Below are 21,153 nucleotides of genomic sequence, written 5' to 3'. Positions count from 1 at the left end.
CATCTCTGCTCTTGAATTCTTTGCCTGTGTTTTTGTCTTACTTCCCAAAGGTCCAGATTACTGATTTTGTCAATGTTTAGAACATGTTTTCTGGATAATTACTTGAGTTAGAGGTGGGTTTTGCAGATGCAAAGGGGACAGTTAGGCAATATTCAATTTGGTCATGAGACTATGCTTATATAAGTTAAGAACATAAGAACGAGCCTGCTGGATCAGACCAGAGTCCATCTAGTCTAGCACTCTGCTACTCACAGGTGCCTTTGGGAGCTCACATACAGGATGTGAAAGCAATGGCCTTCTGCTGCTGCTGCTCCTGAGCACCTGGTCTGCTAAGGCATTTGCAATCTCAGATCAAAGAGGATCAAGATTGGTAGCCATAAATCGACTTCTCCTCCATAAATCTGTCCAAGCCCCTTTTAAAGCTATCCAGGTTAGAGGCCATCACCACCTTTTGTGGCAGCATATTCCAAACACCAATCACACGTTACGTGAAGAAGTGTTTCCTTTTATTAGTCCTTATTCTTCCCCTCAGCATTTTCAATGTATGCCCCCTGGTTCTAGTACTGTGAGAAAGAGAGAAAAATTTCTCTCTGTCAACATTTTCTACCTCATGCATAATTTTATAGACTTCAATCATATCCCCCTTCAGCCGCCTCCTCTCCAAACTAAAGAGTCCCAAACGCTGCAGCCTCTCCTCATAAGGAAGGTGCTCCAATCCTTCCATCATCCTTGTTGCCCTTCTCTGCACTTTTTCTATCTCTTCAATATCCTTTTTGAGATGTGGCGACCAGAACTGAACACAGTACTCTAAGTGCAGTCGCACCACTGCTTTATATATGGGCATGACAATCTTTGCAGTTTTATTCTCAATTCCTTTCCTAATTATCCCCAGCATAGAGTTTGCCTTTTTCACAGCTGCCATGCATTGAGTTGACATTCCCATGGAACTATCAACTAAGATCCCCAAATCCCTTTCCTGATAGCACTGACTCCTGTAGTGTGTATGTGAAGTTTGGATTTTTTGCCCCTGTGTGCATCACTTTACATTTTGCTACATTGAACTTCATTTGCCATTTCTTAGCCCACTCACCTAATTTATCAAGGTCCACTTGGAGCTCTTCGCAATGCTCTGCGGTTCTCACCACCCTACATAATTTGGTATCATCCGCAAACTTGGCCACCACACTATCCACCCCCTACTTCCAGGTCATTTATGAATAGGTTAAAGAGCACTGGTCCCAAAACGAATCCTTGGGGGACACAATTCCTTACATCTCTCCATTGCGAGAATTTCCCATTTACACCCACCCTTTGCTTCCTGTTTCTCAACCAGTTTTTAATTCATAGGAGGACTTCCCCTCTCATTCCTTCATTGCTGAGTTTTCTCAATAGTCTCTGGTGAGGAACTTTGTCAAAAGCCTTTTGGAAATCCAAGTAGACAATGTCCACTGGTTCCCCCTTATCCACATGCTTGTTTACACCCTCAAAGAACTCTAGTAAGTTTGTAAGACAGGATTTGCCTCTGCAAAAGCCATGCTGACTCTTCCTCAGCAGGTCTTGCTTTTTGACATGTTTAATAATTTTATCTTTAATGATAGATTCTACTAATTTACCAGGAACAGATGTCAAACTGACTGGCCTGTAATTTCCCGGGTCCCCCCTAGATCCTTTCTTAAAGATTGGTGTGACATTGGCCATCTTCCAGTCTTTAGGGATGCTGATTTCAGGGATAAGTTGCATATTAAAGTGAGAAGATCAGCAATTTCATGCTTGAGCTCTTTAAGAACTCTTGGATTAATGCAATCTGGGCCAGGAGATTTGGTAGCATTTAGTTTATCAATGGCTGCCAGAACTTCTTCCTTGTCTACCACTATCTTCACTAGCTCCTCGGATTTGCCTCCTGAGAAGCTTGGTTCAGGTGCAGGAATGTTCCTCACCTCCTCTTGGGTGAAGACAGATGCAAAGAATTCATTCAGCTTCTCTGCAATCTCCCTGTCATCTTTTAGCACACCCTTTGTTCCGTTGTCATCTAATGGGCCTACCGCTTCCTTAGCTGGCTTCCTACTTTTGATATACTTGAAGAACTGTTTGTTGCTGGTCTTGATGTTTGCAGCCATGCGTTCCTCATAATCCTTTTTTGCCTCCCTTACAGCTAACTTGCTTCTCTTTTGTCACCATTTGTGTTTCCTCTCATATTCTTCATCAGTCAAACTAGACTTCCATTTTCTAAAAGACATTTTCTTTTTTCTGATAATTTCCTCAGCCTCTCTTGTTAACCATGGTGGCTTTCTTTTGGACTGGGTGCTGCCTTTCCTAACCTGCAGAACACATTCCAGCTGAGCTTTTATTACTGTGTTTTTAAATAACCTCCAAACATCTTGGAAAGTTTTGACTCTCTTGATTTTCCCTTTCAGCTTCCTGCACACTATCCCCCTCATCTTTGAGAAATTTCCCTTTCTGAAGGCGAATGTAACTACATTAGTAGTTGTCACCTGTTCGCATGTAGAGGTACTAAGTTAAATTTGTAGAGATATGTAGAGATACAAAGTTAAATTTATTGTGATTGGGTTTTTAGGAAGAATTGTATTGTCTATTTACAGGTCAATATCCAGATTTAAGAGATTTATAATAAGAAATCCAGAAGGTGAAGCAAATAGGTTAAAATATTTTGGGTGAGATAATAAGTGAGTGTACAAGTGTTATCATACTGTTCAATAGTACTTTGTCTTCCATTACAGCATTACTTTTCTTTTTAGTACCAGAATTCTGGCAGCCCAACCAACACTCCAAGGTAATGTGAGCAGTTATGGGATCCCATGATTAAAAAGTCATGCTTGGAGGGAAGATGGGTCAGTTTGCCCTACCCCTATTCCTGGCAGGGGCTGATGGGAATTGTAGTCCATAACATCTGGAGTGCCAAAGGTTCGCCACCACTGCCCTATTCCATCAGCAAAATCTCAGAAAGATACAACCCAAAACTATACTTGTTTACGTGCGTTATACTTTAAGAACAAAGAAATGCTGAGCTACTTTTGTTAGTATTCTGCAATTAGACTAAGTGGGGACCCACAAGACAATTATGAGAGCAGCCATCCCATTCCCCTCACTTTTGATTCCTCCTCTCCCTACCCCCCCTTTGCTCAGTGTCTGTCTCTTTCACTCCCACACACCCTTAATTACTTTCTATCTGTCTACTGTCATTCTTTCTCTGCTGATTGCTTCCCTGACCTTTTCAGCAGCTCACCTGGCCATTTGACCACTCTCATAGTGGCAGGTCACGTGCTCTGACCAGCTCTGCCACGTCAATGGCTCTGCTGGCTGTTCAGCCAGCCTATTCAGTGGCTCCAGTGGTGGGATTCAGCAGGTTTGCACCACTTCGGTAGAATCGGTTGTTAAAATGGTGCTTGAAAACAACCAGTTGTTAAATTATTTGAATCCCACCACTGGAACCGGTTGTTAAATTATTTGAATCTCACCACTGAGTGGCTCCCTGGCTGCTCTCCTGACTATCCATCCTCTTCACTGCTTCAGTGACAGCAGCTCACCTGCTCCCCACCAGCATCACTCCCTCGGTGGCAGCTTCACTGCCTTTCTGGAGCAGTGCCTCACTGATCCCCTATGCCCCTTTGCTGCCTCAGCAGCTCTCACCTGACAACTAGCTGGGCCTCTTTGATGGCAGTGGCTATGCCTTCCCCACCCACCTTTAGCTTTTCTGCCTCAGCAGTGTGGTGAGTGAAAGACCTTAGGAGCTGCACAAGCCTAGGCAATGGTATTTGTTTGCGGAACAAGTAACCACCCCAATGTATTTTTTATGTTTTCAGATTTTTTGTGTATTTGGGCTGGGGTCACACAAGTTTTCAGAACTATCTGTTTCTATTCAATATGAGCCTGATCTGCATATTTAGATATCCACAGGTTAGGTTTTAATTAAGATGGTTACAATTAGACATTCACTAAGACAATAATTGGATCAGGAATTTTCCAGATGTTATGCTTAAATTTTATTTATTTGGCCAGGACTTACCTCAGTCACAGTGGAAACATTCTGTGAGTGTATTGAGAGATTGAATTGGACTTAAGGTTCTGCCTGATTTCAGCAAAATGTGTTAGTCCCAATATAGTAGACTGCCAGTTGCTTTTACAAAAGTATGACCAATAATATCTTTTGGGACAGTACTAACCAGAAGTACTTTAACATACATGAAGCTGTCACTATTTTGGCATGAAGTATGCGTAGGAATTAATTTGGTTTTCAGGGTTCATCTAGAATAACAACACTGACAGTAATTGAAAAGGAGACAGTTGTCGGAATGGAGTGTGAATCATTGATTTAAAAGAAAATAGTTTTATGGAAATGGAATTCTGAGAAATAATCTGGCATAGGCAAGGGAAAGAAAATCTGTTCTATCAATGTGGAAGCATGTTCTGTGTAGAAAAGAAAAAAAGAACCAGGTTTGATTCCCCATTCCTCCACTTGAGCAGTGGACTCTTATCTGGTGAATGGGATTTGTTTCCCTGCTTTTACACATGAAGCCTGCTGGGTGACCTTGGGCTAGTAACAGTTTTCTCAGAACTCTCTCAGCTCCACCTACCTCATAAAGTGTCTGTTCTGGTGAGAGGAAGGAAAAAGGAGTTTGTAAACCACTTTGAGACTCCTAATGGCTGAGAAAAGTATGGTTTTAATCCAGACTCTTCTTCTTCTAACCAGCTGAAATATAAGTGTATTCAGACTGCTTTTTATAGCAATCCTTTCACGAGACATGGCTTCCCACGTAGTTGTAGAGTGTTTCATCTCACCTTTCTGAATCTCTTTTCACGCTCTTTTTAGAAGCAAGCATCTCTGAACCCCTCCTTGCATTTAGACTTAGTATGTGAAATTGTCCATCTGACAATCACAGCAGAGTCTGTGAAGATGGTTAATGAATTATTATTATTATTATTATTAATTTATTTATTCGATTTGGTAGACCGCCCTACCCCCGAAGGGCTCATTCTTTCTTTGATGTTAGGGCTAAGTGATATTTAACTTTTTGCAAAATGCAAACATCTACTGCTTAATCAGTATATTTAAAACAATTACACTTTTCCATTAAAGTTAATAATATGCATATTAACCTGTGATGGTGTCTGAATCAATATTTTGGATTGAAAGTCATGACTCTTGGATAGCTTTTTCTAAATATTGATTTAATTGTCATTTGTATAAGGTAAGAAACAAATTACATGCCTTGCTGATATCATTAATATGCCCCCTTTGATCTGCTGAATCCATGTAGTACATGACATTAAATTTAAAACATATTGAAATTTTTTTGAAATGCAGTGGCCAAGTTTGCTAGGTTTGCTAGACTGCAGTGAGATCCATCTTGGGCTTTTTCCATCTATTTCACAAGTCTCAGTAACACAAGTTTGGGCCTCCACCCTTCATAACTGATGATGCCATGTTTCATGTAGCAACATTATCTTGACTTATATGGACAATAATTACTGTGAAATATTGAAGTTAACTGTAAGTTATTGTTTCTCAGATTGGTCTCCGAGAACCCCTGAGATCCTTGGGTATTCCAGTGGGTCTACATAAGTTTTTGTAAGGAAGGAGCATGAACACCTCTTGTTCCCATTTTTGGGAGAGATAAAAGGAACACAGTGGAGAGGTCGGGGGAAGGAATGGAAAGAGAAAGGGGTGCATGATCACTGAAAACTGGCATTAAAAGTCTGCCTGCTGGAAATGGCTGACCTCTGTGTGCTTCTTTCTCTGTGGGGGGTTCACTAGGGCACTGGCCTACCCTGAAAGGATGGTGGGCAGGGGAGACACAACTAATTAAATGGCACCAAGAATGTATAGTCCTAATGAAGACACTGTAGTTACTTTTGATATAAAAATGAACTGATTTTCACTGTATTTCCGAAGCTAAAATAGTTTGATCATAGGGATAACACAAGATATAAGTTGTCCACAGACAAGAATAGCCAACCACATTTGCCTTTTGAATACCAGCAGGTTATGGTTTTTCCCTATTTCTGAGACTGGCTCTGAAAGTTCTTCTAAGATTCTTCCAGACCCTATTTAGCAGGTTTGCATCAAACGGCTATTAACCAATATGGGACCTTTTAGTTGTTTGTAGAAGGAATTTTGTACCAATCCAGGATGGCTATCTGACACTTGGCTGCCAAAAAGGACTTAGATATCCACTGATAACTTGGCCGTCACTTCTCATCTTGCAGCATAGTCCTGTACATGTTTGTTCAAGAATAAATCCCATTAAATTTAGTGAGACATGTCTTGCAGTTGTTTTTAGGATTATACATCAAATTTGAATAAAGGCAATAGTTATAACAACACAAATGGTGAAATATTGGTGTCTTAAAAGATAAATTTGCATGGTGATACCCCGGTATGTTGTATGCTTTCCTGTATGATGAGCGGAATTTTTAAAACTTGTTGTTAAATGGAATTATATATTTTTAATTAGCATCTTCGTTTAACATCAAAATAGTTTTACCACTTGTTAGGGAAGTGATGTAACAATGTTGTGTTATGCCTCAGAATCCGCAGAATTTCCCAATTGTTCCTGCTGCTTAAGAGAATGGCAGCTGGAGCTTGGGCAAATGGCAGGAGTAGCCCTATCATTTAAAGTTATAAGCATGTTGCATACTTTGCAAAACTTCAGAATTAATGTCTGAAAACTGTACTATTAATTTTATAGTGTATGTTCGGATTCTTGAATACACAGATAATTTAAGTCTTTGTGAATGCTAAAATATTAAATGGTGTCTTCACAGGTAAAAGTGACCCATTCTGTGTAGTTGAATTGAACAATGATAGACTGATGACACATACCGTATACAAGAATCTTAACCCAGAATGGAATAAAATCTTCACATTGTAAGTATGAATGTGTATGTGTGTTCCTTATTTTTACTTGGCATAGACCTGGTTAATCCATCCGAAGCTAACTAGATAGAGGTGAAATTTACTGGTTTCTCAAGCAGGATACGATATTTCAGTGTGACAAAAAGTATAAAATATTTTGATGATTGATAATACATGGCTTTTTACTAACATATTCCAAATTGTAATGTACTTTGAGAATAGTTTAGATCACTGTTTTACAGCTACTACAGCAGTGGATTTTCTGACTCTTCCTGATGCCAATTTCTACGATTTAAAAAATGTTTCTGGTAACCCTATCTACACACATTGCTGGCTATGTTTCAGGCTGCTACTGAAGCATTGGCTGGAACAAATAGGCAGTATTTAGCTTTACATTTAGGAAAAGGAACCACCATTATTAATAGACTCAAAATGGTGTCAGTCATCTTTCATCATAAGCCAGTCAGGCACCATGTTAAAGAACAGAACAAGGCATGGATTCTCAGCTGCTTTTTGATAATTCTGTGTCCCCTCACTTGAATTCCACTTGAATGTAAACATATACCATTAAAAGACACTGCTAGGATACAAGACTTTTTGTTTCAAATACCTCAACTCTTTGATAACTACATGAGGAAATATTACATCTGGGTATTAGTATTTGCTGCTTTCAAGTCTTAGTATTCAAATAGGCTGAGAATTACTGATGCTGCTACAGTATTGTCAGCATGCATGACTCTTTACAGAGAACAAGAAGACATGTCTGTGCCCCAAGCAGGTTACATTCACATATATTACATTAGGGAGATCAAAAAATGATGGGTGGTCAGGGTGCTGATGCTAGAGATTAACAGAGAAAAGAAACGTTTAATTTAAAAATCATATATTTAGAGAAAAGGAAAAGATGGTATTTCATAGAGAGATCACAACTTTTTTCAGGTAGTTTGGGCATTTGGCCAAATCCAATTTTGGGGAGCTTGAGTCTCTGTGCCTGCCTCTCCTTGTCTGGTGACCCCCTAAAGAAGAACAACAACAATTTGGATTTATATCTTATAAACTCCTTTTCCCTTTCTCTCCCCACAACAGACATCTTGTGAGGTAGGTGGGGCTGAGAGAGTTCTGTGACTAGCCCAAGGTCACCCAGCAGGCTTCATGTGTAGGAGTGGGAAAACAAACCTGGTTCTCCAGAATAGAATCTACTTGGTCTTAATCACTATGCCACGCTGGCTCTCTAAAAAGTTTTGAAGGTGAGGCTGTCTATGTTATGTCTAGCTCATAGGCTGACAGCTGACTGTAACCCTCAAGTGGCAAGTGAACCATGCAATGGTGTATGCCCATGTGGGAACACTGGTCTTGACATCTTGTGGTTGCTCCTCCAAAAGGCAGGACTGGGATTGGATTTTTATCAGCCATCAGGAGGGAGATAAAAAAGAGACCACAGGATATTTTTATTGTTGGAATAGGAAGCAGAATGGTGACCATAGAGCCATAGTGGTGAACCTATGGCACTCCAGATGTTCATGAACGACATGAACTACAATTCCCATCAGCCAATTGGCCATGCTGGCAGGGGCTGATGGGAATTGTAGTTCATGAACATTTGGAGTGCCATAGGTTCGCCACCACTGCCATAGAGCGAGGAATAACAAGAACAACAGGCATTAGTATTGGTGTGGATTAGAGTGTAGGACTGCAGTAGGTGGTAACACAGTCCTTCTAGATCTAGTTTTTATTCCTACTCCCTTAATGAATTAGAGTTATGTATAGAAAGAAAGGTGGGAGATATTATGGACTGTGAAGGAGTTCACAGAATGGATTCCTTCCCTCTTCTTCCTACACCTCCTCAAAAGCTCTTCCCAAAGACTGGTGGAACCTTGGGAACAGTGTGGGATGTAGCATGTGGCGGGGAGGGGCCTGCAACAAGAAATGGGAATTAGCAGAAATTTCACAGGCGATCTTCATGAGATCATTCTTCATTTGCAGAGGGTTATGTGTGATTACCCCTCCATGGTACTGCATCCAGCTCTGCTTCTGATATCCTTGGTTCTAATAGATCTTTTGTTGTTATGTTCCACCCTTAGCTTATTAGGAACTTTATTGGGACTGTAGAGAATTAGGGCAGTAGTTAATTCTTCAGTGACAATATTGTTTTGACACATTTTGTCTTCTTATTTCCCTGAAGAATGAAAGCTTTCACTTTGTACATGTTACTGAATTCAACTTAAATACTCCCAGATAGCTATGTGAAAGCCAGTCTCCCTTTACTTCAGTTACTATTTGCAATAAAAGGGTGAAGATAAAATAATATATATGAAGTACTTTGAATGTTGAAAGTACTGTAACTGTACTATTATACTTAATAAAATACCCTGCCTATTTTTTGGACCACTGCTGTTTCAACCTGCGTCCGTCCTGTCTTTTTTCTGTCTAAAAATACATGTGGTGGGGGGTTTTTTTGGTAATTTTTTAATGCAGTTGTCCTTGGTAACTGTTCAGTTAAGTCACTGTCCTATCTTTTTGTGCCCCACCTCTTTCATAGCAATATTAAGGATATTCACACAGTTCTTGAAGTGACAGTTTATGACGAAGATAGAGATCGAAGTGCTGACTTCCTGGGCAAAGTGGCTATTCCATTGTTGTCTGTAAGTTTTTAAAAAATGTATATTTATTTAATGTGCTGCTCTGCATTGTTCATGCTCATGGAAAAAATCAGCTCTGTCTGTCATTTCTCAGCTAAGGTCTGTAATAAGAACACTAAAAATTTTTAACATACTCAATTCACGGCCATGTTGAATCCCATGATAGTTAATTTTTCCTGACAGACTTGGTCCTGGTAATGAACAGGTACTTGTCAGAATTGCCACAGTTGTTTTGGGTTCTCTGTCAGTTTCAGCAGCTGGGGGTCAAAGGTCACTGAGGGAGTGTATTCAGTGGAGACTGCGAGACAGACGGCTGTCATGTCCTTTTCCCGCAGATTCAAAATGGTGAACAGAAAGCCTACGTCTTGAAAAACAAGCAGCTGACAGGGCCAACAAAGGGGGTCATCTTTCTTGAAATAGATGTGATTTTTAATGCTGTAAGTCTTAACTTTGGCTTTTTTGTACTGCTAAAGAGTTTCAGTTTCATGAAAGCTTTTGTTCTGATTTGTAGAGAATTTCTGTCATTCCTCATTTTCTCTAAACCTTGATGTATACTGCAGATTCCTCTTCTGCTACTGGCTGAGACACCCACACTTTTGCACTCTGCTGCTAATGTATTCTTAGGCATGAGTTTCTGTACCTTTTGGTCTTGTCCTCATGGCTTTGAACTGGTATAATTTTACTAAATGATGAATTTATTGATAATGTTTTTAGTCTATAAAGTAATTCTTATTTTGATGCACAGGTGAAAGCTAGTTTGCGAACATTAACACCCAAAGAACAGAAGTACATTGAGGAAGAAAACAGAATTTCTAAACAGGTAAAGAGGTGGAATTGACTAATTATTCTGGAAAAAAAACCCTGACAGCAGTTGTAACCTTTCAACCATTTATTTCTACCCTTGATAACAGAGAGCACATCTTGCTTAGCCCTTTACAGGAAAATTATCAATATCAAAGTAGCAAAAATTAAATCTTGAAATCCTTCCACAGTCTTATTGCTGTGAAATGTATGAGTAAGAATCCAGGCAAAAGTTTCCAGTCCTCCCTCATGTATCAGGTTATAGTACAGGTGGCTGTAGACTAAGTCTAACATATATTTTTGTGACCAACTTTGACCTGTAGATTAAGGAATGCATCAGTCTTTTGTTCCCCTAGTTTGAACTCTTGTGCTTATTAGAATCTTAACTGAAGCAACCAAAAAATTCAGCTATTGAAGACTGGCAGGGATCTTTTCTTCTTTTCATGTATATTTACTGCTTACTGCTGGTAAATATTACAACAATAACTGTTTCAAACTGTGAGCCTGTTGAATACTTTTTTTTCATTTTTAAAAATAATCCTACCACCAACCTCATGTTTTCTTCTTTGCAGGCTTGAAATTTGGGGTTAGTGAAGAGCTAAATATTAAATCGATATTTCAGATTTTCTTTTCCAATTTTGATTTAATATTATGTACAATTAACTGCATTATGTATCTTTCATTTAAGTAAAGAACTCTACAAGCAGATAGATAATGTTCCAACTACCATAAAACAAGGAATCACTATTTTTATAGCTAACAAGCAAGAGGGATTTTAATTCTGAATGTATACATCTCATCTTTTTAAAGTCACTAGACTTATTTGCAGACTTCTATTTGTAAATTTCCAGTAAAGGCATGTGACCAGCATAGACTCTGTTACTCCAAGAAAAGCTAGCAATTTGGAACACATTCTAATATCCTTTTAAAATATCTCTTAGCTGAATGAGAAAGCAAAAAAATAATTATTATTTAATTATTTAATAATAATGAAAACACACACACAAATCAGCCAAATTGTGAATTTCAAATGGGTAGTCATGGCAGTCTGTAAAAGCTAAACAAACAGGAATCTCTTTCATGAGTTAAAACTAACATCACATCCCAGGCATTTTCTTCAGGAGAAAGTTTCATAACTGGGTACCACAACAACAAAAAATCTGTGTCTCTGGTGTTTACTCTCTTACCTTCAAAGATGAGGGTATAGATACACTATCTGGTTCTGAAGGTGATGGGTGGGGGACTCATGGGGGTTAAGCAGTCCTTCAATGTTGTCCTGGCCTAATCAAGATCAATCATATAATAACAAGAACTTTGAACTACAATGGAAGAAAATTAACAGCTGTTTAGATTTTTTTAAAGCATTCAGTCCCATTTTAGTTGATTCAGGCTCAAATACTAATCTAACCTCTGTGTTTTCAAAGCATGGATAACTGTGGCAACTTTTCTAAAACACATCAAGTGGAGTTGCTCTGAAAACATCAAATACCTTGTATTAGTCGTGGAACACATAGCACAATTCTTAAATTTGTAAATGTTTCTTAATGATTAGTGAGTTCTATCAGTCAATTTCATGAGTTAATTTTAACATAGGTAGATATGCCAAATGTCCTAAAGAATAAATCATAGTTATTTCTGCTTGGGTAACACTTCTTTCATTTCATTTTTAAAATATGGATTTATGGATTAATAATGCAATCCTATGTAACAGTACTCCAGTCTAAATCCACTGATCTCAGTTCACTTAGACTGAAATAATGGCTACTCTGGAATCTCTAAATCTCATTCTGTAAGCCATGCCTAAATACTTGCCGTTAAACCTTGTTGCTTGCTTTGATTTTGACTTGCCTAAGCAAAGCTCAGAATTTCTAACTATAATGATTTGAATTTTATACCGTAGAGTTACAGCAGAAACCTATACTTGATGAAGCTGGTAATTCTACTGATAGGAATGTCACCTGTTTATCCTATGCAATTTACATAGCACAAGTTTTTTAATGTTCAACTATATTGTAAACCTTTTTCATAGCAGAAGTGCACATATCAATCTAATATTCTCTTGTTTTGTTCAGCTTTTACTAAGGAACTTTGTTCGTATGAAGCGTTGTGTTATGGCCCTCATAAATGCTGCCTACTATATAAACAGTTGCTTTGACTGGGATTCACCACCGAGGAGCCTTGCTGCTTTTTTGGTATGATGTTTTATTCCCTAATCTGGATTTTAACCTTGAATGTGTTGAATAATGTTGGTCAGGTCTCAGTACTGGTAATAATTTTTTTTAAAAAAAATCGCTGTCCAAAAAACCCTGTCTAAACCACTCTGAGCATTCAAACTAGTTATGTAGTTCTCTTAGTAATTCTCAAATACATTTTAATAAATAGATTAGAAAAGTCCATTGCCAGATCTTTGCAAGGAAGAAAAATTGATCTTGCTGACTGAAATGAATAATTAATAAGAGACTGGTAGAATGAGGCCTGTCAACCCTTTCTAGAACTGGTGTGCATCCTCATTCAGTGATGTTCAAAATGAAAGTAGCCTGATCCATTTGGCTCCCAGAAGTTTGATGCAGCCCAGTTCTTTCCCATGGGTTTCATGGTAAGGTAAGGTAAGGTAAATACTTACCTTTTTGTTATAAGATACTGCCTCCCCCAAATTTCTGCAGCTTCTGGGACCAGTGCTTTCTCCGTGTATTATTTACTTTTCTCAGTGTTTTTTGTAATCAATGAATGAGGTCATCAGGGGTTCTGTTGTTCCTTAATTTGACATGAGTCTTCCCTACGTTTCTGTTACTTGCTGTAAATTGTGATAGTGAATTTAGTTTCTGTCTTAGTCTACATGGGCTAAACTTTTTCGCCACTATTGGGCAGTGTCACTGCTCCTGAGATAAGCATTAAGAAATGAATCCATAGGCCATGAAGGTCAGCTGCTTGTTTAAATTGACAATGCCTGATTTTACAGTCTAAGATATATGGCAATGGCATTCTGCAAGTCCTGACAAAGTGGGGATTTACAAAATGCAAGTTTTGGAGATTAAGAAAAGATTTCAAATTTACTTCAAGCTTAGGTATACGTTATAAGGGTGGCATTGTTGTTACTGTGATTGATTCCCACACATGGGTAGGTCCTCTGATGCAATTCTCTGTCAGTGTTGCCTAAGAAAGGCTATGAGACATAACCATATCATCATTTCTGAGTTCTGGAGCAACATAGAAAATAACCATACCAAAGCAACAAATGTGTTCTCATATTTATTCCACTTATTCTGAAACACGCCTTAACTCTCAAGTGAGAAAGGTGAGCTATATAGTAAATAAAATGGCTTGTCTTAAAGACATATAAAAAAGAAACCTTTTCTTAAACTTGATCACAGAAATCTCAAATATTGATGTAGTAATAAATTCTGTGAGATGTATCTAGACATTATTTTTGATTTTGTTGAGGCAGTTGATGAATACATGGTCAGAACTTTAGAAGTATTCTGAGGTGTCACAGGTTTCCTTAAATGCTGCACCTCAGCTGCTAACTGCATTGTAGATTGCAATATTGATTTAAAAGAAACGAAAATTATGTACATGAACTTACTTTTGACTATATTTAATTAAGATGAAAGCCTTTTAAATACTGTTGAGGATTTGGCAGCCATTTCTTGCCAAGGATGTAATGAACATTCATGGCAGTGTCTATTTCCAGACAGTACTCTATTACTGTTTGGATTTATACCCTCCTTCCATTCTCCCATGTAAAGAGACTCAAAGGGGCTTACAAACTCATTTCCCTTTCTATCTCCACCACAGACACGTTGTGAGGTAGGTGGGACTGAGAGAGTTCTGAAGAGCTGTGACTAGCCCAAGGTTACCCAGCAGGAATGTGTAGGAGCGGGAGGTCAAATTGGGTTCACCAGATAAGATTCTGCTGCTCGTGTGGAGGAGTGGAGAATCAAACCCAGTTCTCCAGATTAGAGTTTACCAGCTCATAACCACCACACTGGCTTTCAGGGCCCTTGACAATCTGAGGTTCCATGAATACACATACACACACACAAACATACCCCCTCAATAAAATCTCATATTTGATTTTCATGCCTTATCAATCTTTCCTGGTTGCCATTCTATAATTCTCTGTGATGTCACAGTTTATGATGACATCCCATGGTGGCGAACCTTTGGCACTCCAGATGTTATGGACTATAATTCCCATCAGCCCCTGCCAGCATGGCCAATTGGCATTGTAGATTGCATTGAGTCAAAGCCCATCTGGCTGCTCTTGATTCTGAAATCATATATGGGGTTGGGCAGCATGAGATGAGGCAGCTGAGTGTTTAGGGTGTCTTCTGTAAGTGTTGGTTTAGGAAGCCACTTTTTAAAAGTTAAACTTTATTATTGTATGTTGTAGTATGTTAAACAAACAAATTGAACAGAATTATTCAGTAGATTCAAAGCCTTGTAGCAGATATGGGTGACACTTGCCTCCTTATATGTATTTTTTTTACTTAAGCTTTGCCTTTTTTGAGGCCTCAGCAACCTTGAGTGGTGTCAGAGGATGACAAAACAGATATTATTTTAAATAATGGCAGTTCTGTGTGCACTTGCCCACTATAGATAGCACTGAAACTAGAAGTTCTTGGGAATGTGTGTTTCATCGGGAATGTGTGTTTCATCTAGAGCCCTTTAGCATCAGATAGCAGTTCTTCCCACAGTTCTGTTGCCCTGTCTGTGAAGGATTGTTGACTAAATGTATTTTGATTATTAAGGAGACATAGAATATAAATAGCCTGTTAATATATGCAGTACATGAAATTTAAATAACTGATATCCTCTTGCTGTGGCAATGAAAAACAACTAAAATATTTAGTTCTGTTGCCCCCTACTATTTGCTGTATTGCTTCTAATGTTAAACCATAAGATAAATAAAAAACAACTTTAATATTTTATTTATAACTCTGTTCTATCACATCCTAAATGTCCAACTGTTGCCCTGTTACATACTTAATTGCCCTTGTTTCTTGTTAAAATAAAGCATTGTGTATTAATTGCAGATAATTTTAACATGTGCAGACTGCTACAGAATGCTTTTATGAACCTAAATGTATGACAAGAGTGGCAAGGATTATCTTTGGAATAATCCTAATGTAAAAGCCGAAATGTCTCATAAATTGGGTGCAATTTTCTTCAGGCTCTTGATCAGATGTTTGTGCACTTGTGGATATCGGAGGGTGCAAGGGGGATGTAGGATACAGGGGAAGGTGTGTATGCAATCTGTTTTGTGCACTGTCACTTCTTACTGTAATGAGCAAAAATATAATTGGTCACATAAGCTATCAGTAAAAGGACACCCTTCAACATGAGTCAATGAATAATTTTACTAGGCAGACTTTATTCTTTAAATATGATTGTGGATAATTTGTGGTACCATTTGTCTGTTTTGAATTGTTTTAGCCTTTTCAGTTGTTATACAGTAAATGTGGCTGTGTTTAACATTAACATTTGATATTTTACACACTTAATTCCTGTACTTCTATGTGGTCTTCAGGGAAATGAGCTCTAGTGCTACAAGAGAGAGACAAAGTATTGATCTGCTAACATTTCAGCTACGTTTATGTATGTCGCAAAATTAATGAAAATGCCAGACAAAAATGTCAGAGTGCACAAAAAGGTAGAATTTAAATTTCTCTAGTTCAATGAAAAGTTTAAGATGAACATTATCAAATGTCTTTCAGTATACAATTCATAACAGTAATTAAAGGGAAACATATATTTTACTTTTGAGTATTAGATTTTCCTTATAATTTCATGTTCAGTACTTTTCTGAGTAGTTGATGCTGTTAAATGACCATAATAAAACACTTTAATTGCTGACTGGTCTATTTTAAGCATCACCTACATTACAACAGATCCTTTCGTGTTTGGAAAATGGGTGCAAACATCCACATTTTCTTCTGCAGTTGGATAGAGACTTTAATATATATGCCAACCATTTCTGTTTTACCAATATTCTTTCAAAAACTACTTTGAAAAGAGTTTATGTTAGCTTGAGATCTTGAACGTTTCAGGAAGAAACCCCATTTTTTCCACTTACTGATGATAATATAAAGATAAGGCTGGCTTTAAACATCCTAAATTTTACCTACAAAATCTTGTCACAAAGTATATAGATGTACACCCATGGAAAATCTCTCTTTTTATAGTTTACCTTTCCATTTGGGAAGTCATAGATAAGGTCAAGTACCTTGGAAGGATTTATGGGAATTTTTCATATTTATAAAGGTCTTTAATTTAAACCGGTATACAGTTTTATTTCAGTGAAATGTAGACAGTAAAACTTGGAAAAAATGAAATGTTGAGAAACCAGATACTGGGAAGTTATTAAGTAAATGCTATTACCTACTATATATTTTTGGGTAATTTTTATCAGTGATTGATGATGGTGTGAGAGAAGAGGTTTTGCATTTATAACCAGGGTAGTAATTGTTAAATTGTCTCTCAGATTATACACATATTCAAATGACAGTTATCTCTTGTGTTGGTATAAAAGTACAGCACAGTTTCTTTTGACTTCAATGCAGTGTTGGCCATGATGTTGAAATGGACTTGGATTTGGGAGCTGCTTAAGAAGTCAGAATAAACTGTATTGTTGGCTGAGATCCAATGGGTACACACAATGTTCTGCACTTGCTGTCTAGTTTTTCTAGCCTTCTTACCCATGGCAGCCCACTATGCCCTTAATAACCTGCTGTAAAAGACTACCCAAAACTGTATGGGAGGCAGAAGGAAAGGGGTGTGGAGAATCTCTCTCTTGCACCAAACCCAAGTGCATACAAAAGTTCCCTCAATTGCACACTGTGATCTTTGGATCCCAGTCTATATGTTGAATAAAGGTTATTTGTTAGTTAGTTGTTTGCATAGAGATCCAAATGCTTTTCTGTTTTTCCCTCTATGGATTAAATGGAGGTGGTCTAACATGGACGGTAAATTTCTGCATCATAAACAAATGAAACAGTATCTAATGGCAAGGTATGAAGTGCTTTAGCCAAACTCAATAGCTAAGGTATGCCCAGCAGGATTTTAGACTTTCAGAAGCTGTATCATAAATTAGTTTTTGTGTCAAGGGTGGGATGGAGCATGAATTAAACTATACTGTTAGAACAAATTTAAACTTCCTTGTTTGGTCCGCATCATAGACATACTGGTGAGTAAGATGATCACCTGATGTAACAGATTGCTTTGAGAAGAGTAAAAACAAGCTGCTTCTAAACTCTGGGAATCAACGTTTTATTTTCCCCTAATGTGACTAGCAGTATCCTTGGTTTCTGTCTGTGTGACTTGCCTAGAGGAAAGCACAGCCCCAGAGGGGTGAGCTAAAACAGGCCCGGTGCACTGGGCATGTGCGTGCCCATCATGTGACAAGGGGACTGAGGTGCGCCTTTATAAGGCAGCGCCGGCAAGGCCCTAGCCTCTTAGGAGGCTGCCGAGGGACCGGTACCCACCCTCCACTCCTTTGACATGGAGCTACTTGAGTTTACTTGTTGTAATTAATTGTTTTGTCGCAACCTTAGTGGGTAAGGGCATAAGGGCACATCCTTTCTGGGGAGTCTGAACTTGCACTCTGGACCTCCCCATGGCTGGGGGCCTCAAAAAGGGGTTTGGGGTGGGCTGGGCTGGGCTCGATAATGCAAGCTGCAGAGGCTGTGCCTGAGAGCCTGCTACTCCTGGCAGTAAGGTGTGTCACCTAATGGTCCTGCGTTCAGGCATCTGGTAACTTGCTATCCCAATTCCCCAACATGGGGCTTGAGGATGGTGCTGGGTTCAGCAGGCTTGCTGCCTGGCACCTAGGATATGCCCCTTATGCTCGCTCAGCTTCCTTTTTTTTATGCTTAATAAACCAGGCTGCGGCCAAGTTCATTCCATAAAGAAAATGAGTTTGTGGTGTAATTGGAATAAGCGAGCCTCCACACATCAGCACGAGAACAGTTAAATGCTTTTTCTTGTTGACTCTGTTCCAACTAACCTCTGTTCCAACTAAATTTGGAGCTACATGGAGCTCCATATATGTCATGTGATCCACTCACACTATGTAATTTTTTATCCTTAGTTTACTGTAGAAGAATCTATAGCTAAGGTAACAGAGCTATTTTGATATATTAACATCTATGCCAATAAAGGTTATTTGATTGATTGATTGATATATTAACACTTCAACATTTTAGCAATATTAGTCTGCATGTGTTAGGGTAACCTGTGGGAAGGTTCTGGCAGGAGGGTGGGCGCAGCATCCTGGAAGAAAAATTAGAAAGAAAAATAAGGCCTTGTCTTCTTATAGAATTCCTAGTGATTCCTGGTGCTACCAGGAAGTTAAAAAAGGGTAGCCAAGAAATCACCAGAAACACTCTGGTAAGAACTTCCTGGTAGCTTTAGGAATTGCCAGGAACTCTGTGGTAATAACTTCTTGCAAGTAATGGTGGTGAGCAATGGGACCTGGGGTAGCAGCCCTATAGTGAGACTTTTTGTAATGTTTCCATTTTCTCCCCAAAATTACTGCTTATCCAAACTCTTAAATTTTTTGTGTAAAATGTCATTAAATTTGCAAAGTGTGGAGAAGATTTTTCATTTTTAAAAGCATTATTTTCTCTCTTGGACAATGTATTGTATGGTAACACTTAAATATACAATCCCATATCTGTAGCCTGAAGTGGTGCATCCTGTCCATGGTTTTACCACTTAATTTTACTAAAGAAACTGTAAAATAATCCAAAAATTGACCTTTAACTATAACATGAACCAGATGATATGCATACAAGATAGTCAACTGGCCCCTTCTGCACGTGCAGAATAATGCACATGCAATCCACTTTCACAATTGTTTGAAAGTGGATTCTGCTATTCCGCACAGTAAAATCCAGCTTCAAAGTGCATTGAAAGTGCATTATTCTGCATGTGAGGAAGGGACCAATTGATAACCTGCTGAATTCTGGTTTTTTGTTTTACCTGATACGGTACAAAATGACTTGAAGCAAGGTTCACAGTCACTCCAATGCAGCCAAGAGTTTTTAAAAAGTATTTTACTATGTTTAAATAAATTACAGTATGGAATCATTTTATAGTTTTATCTTTAGCCATATCTTGTGTATGGATCAACTTATATCTAGCAGTCCCACAGGTTAGTGACTTCATTTGCAAACTTTGTTTCCAAATTCCTTGCTCAAGCTCAGGTTTAATGGGAACTTGTAGTGTGCCTGCCAGACATAGGATATGTTACTTATTTTACCTTATGGCATTATCTCATTGAAGTTAATGCATCTGTCATGTTAGGTATATTTCAGTCATGATTCCCAAGGGAAAAGCAGGAGAAGTGGCATATTTAGTAAAAGTTGACATGAGCAACGTAATAGCAAAAATTGATAATTTTCAATGTTTTGTACACATTAATTTATTTTGCACAGAATCAATTTGTGTTTACCTTTTTTTCGGTAATCACATTTTAAGTCAGCAATTGGTCATGTGTGGTGATTTTATGTTAGAACCATGCTGGATAATAGTTTGCAACAAATTTGAAACTTACCCACTAACTGCCAATCACCTTTATCATGGCATGATATACCTGATTAATCCTATATCATGTAGAAAAATGTATTCAGCAAACCTTGCGTGGTTTGGAAAACAGAAATGTGTTTGGTCTGCTGTTTTTACAAGTGCTTCACTTTTGCCTTACTACATATTAATGAGATCCTGTGTATATGAAGAAAAGAATTCCCTGGATGATAGACATCTTCAATTCTACATGAAAAAATTGATGCCATAGACCTCCTCCTTTTATCATTGGTTTCTCTGTTCCTTGTTAGGTACAGCTATGTGTTGTCCTAGGTAAATACGGTTTTGTAGACCATGCCTTCTATATATCTCACCTTCAGTGTCATTTCCCCCACTTATTTTCAGATTCTCAAGGACTACTTTTGTGTTGACCCTCCAGACAGCAGCTGCGATTGCAAGTAGCAACTATTCTTCATTAAAATGGAGTGCAATCTAGGCTGAATGTTTGCTTAGATTCCTTAATTAAGAGCCAAATAAGTAGTCTGGCAAACTCAGAGAGGAATTTCATGATGCTCTTAATGTTCTTTTCATAGGGAAAACTAAATGTGGAAAATTCTTAGCCTTACAGGGTAGCATTGTTTTAGCAGTTGGGAACTAGTTTGAAATTGTAGTAGTGTTTGGATCATATCTGACAGCAAACTGGAATCTGCTGAGCTGAAATTAAACAACGTTCCAGAAGAGAACAACTATTTATGTGAGGAGCTACATGGACCCATTATATCTTGAATGGAGGATAATATGTTAGAATTGTATTTTTTTTCCACAAGGAGCTAGAAAATTATTCTGTTTGCACTATGAATTGTTAAGACTCATTCTATCCCAGAATTTGGATTTTGTTAAAGGAACTGAAGAGCTACATAGTTTATAATAACTATTGTGACCTGAAGAAGTAAATAACCTACTTCGCAATGCACAATGTTCAAATTCATTATATGATTTTAAATATATATATATATATAACAATTAGCAGTACAGAGAAGTAAACTTGTTGTTGGGCAATACTGAATTGGAGTATATTAAGACTTCAGTTGATTTCTACTGTACAGTAGTATATCTTACTCTCCAGAACAGTACTGTTAATCTGATTAGACAGGTCTGTTTTCACATTATAAAGGATCATCTTTCTTAACTAGACATAACTCATGAATGGGCCAATTCGTTATTTCATTAAAAACAAACAAAACAAGTGTTTGGATGAGAATGCTAACATCACAATTCCTGCATACTTATTGCTCACTACCATAGTGTTGTGGC

General features: G+C 38.1%; 1 protein-coding gene across 8 annotated transcripts in view; it reads left to right on the top strand.

Annotated features, from left to right (window-relative positions):
* Positions 1 to 21,153, top strand: part of MCTP1 (multiple C2 and transmembrane domain containing 1) — a 261,364-nt gene that overhangs the window by 145,386 nt on the left and 94,825 nt on the right. For 6 of the 8 annotated variants that reach the window (XR_007245065.1, XM_048503522.1, XM_048503528.1 and 3 more), the window contains 5 exons: positions 6,784 to 6,886; positions 9,414 to 9,516; positions 9,849 to 9,950; positions 10,259 to 10,333; positions 12,387 to 12,506. Coding sequence is in view for 7 of the 8 variants with exons in the window: in XM_048503522.1 (XP_048359479.1) it covers positions 6,784 to 6,886; positions 9,414 to 9,516; positions 9,849 to 9,950; positions 10,259 to 10,333; positions 12,387 to 12,506 (503 nt within the window). In the remaining variant the exon portion in view is untranslated. Of the gene's footprint in view, positions 1 to 6,783; positions 6,887 to 9,413; positions 9,517 to 9,848; positions 9,951 to 10,258; positions 10,334 to 12,386; positions 12,513 to 21,153 lie in introns of those variants that run through there. The other 2 variants (XM_048503523.1, XM_048503527.1) reach the window with 2 other exon arrangements.

The sequence above is a fragment of the Sphaerodactylus townsendi genome, linkage group LG07 (assembly GCF_021028975.2).
Source record: "Sphaerodactylus townsendi isolate TG3544 linkage group LG07, MPM_Stown_v2.3, whole genome shotgun sequence".
Taxonomy (NCBI): Eukaryota; Metazoa; Chordata; class Lepidosauria; order Squamata; family Sphaerodactylidae; genus Sphaerodactylus; species Sphaerodactylus townsendi.
The sequence above is the reverse complement of the archived record's forward strand: the minus strand, read 5'-3'. Positions and strand labels throughout refer to the sequence as shown.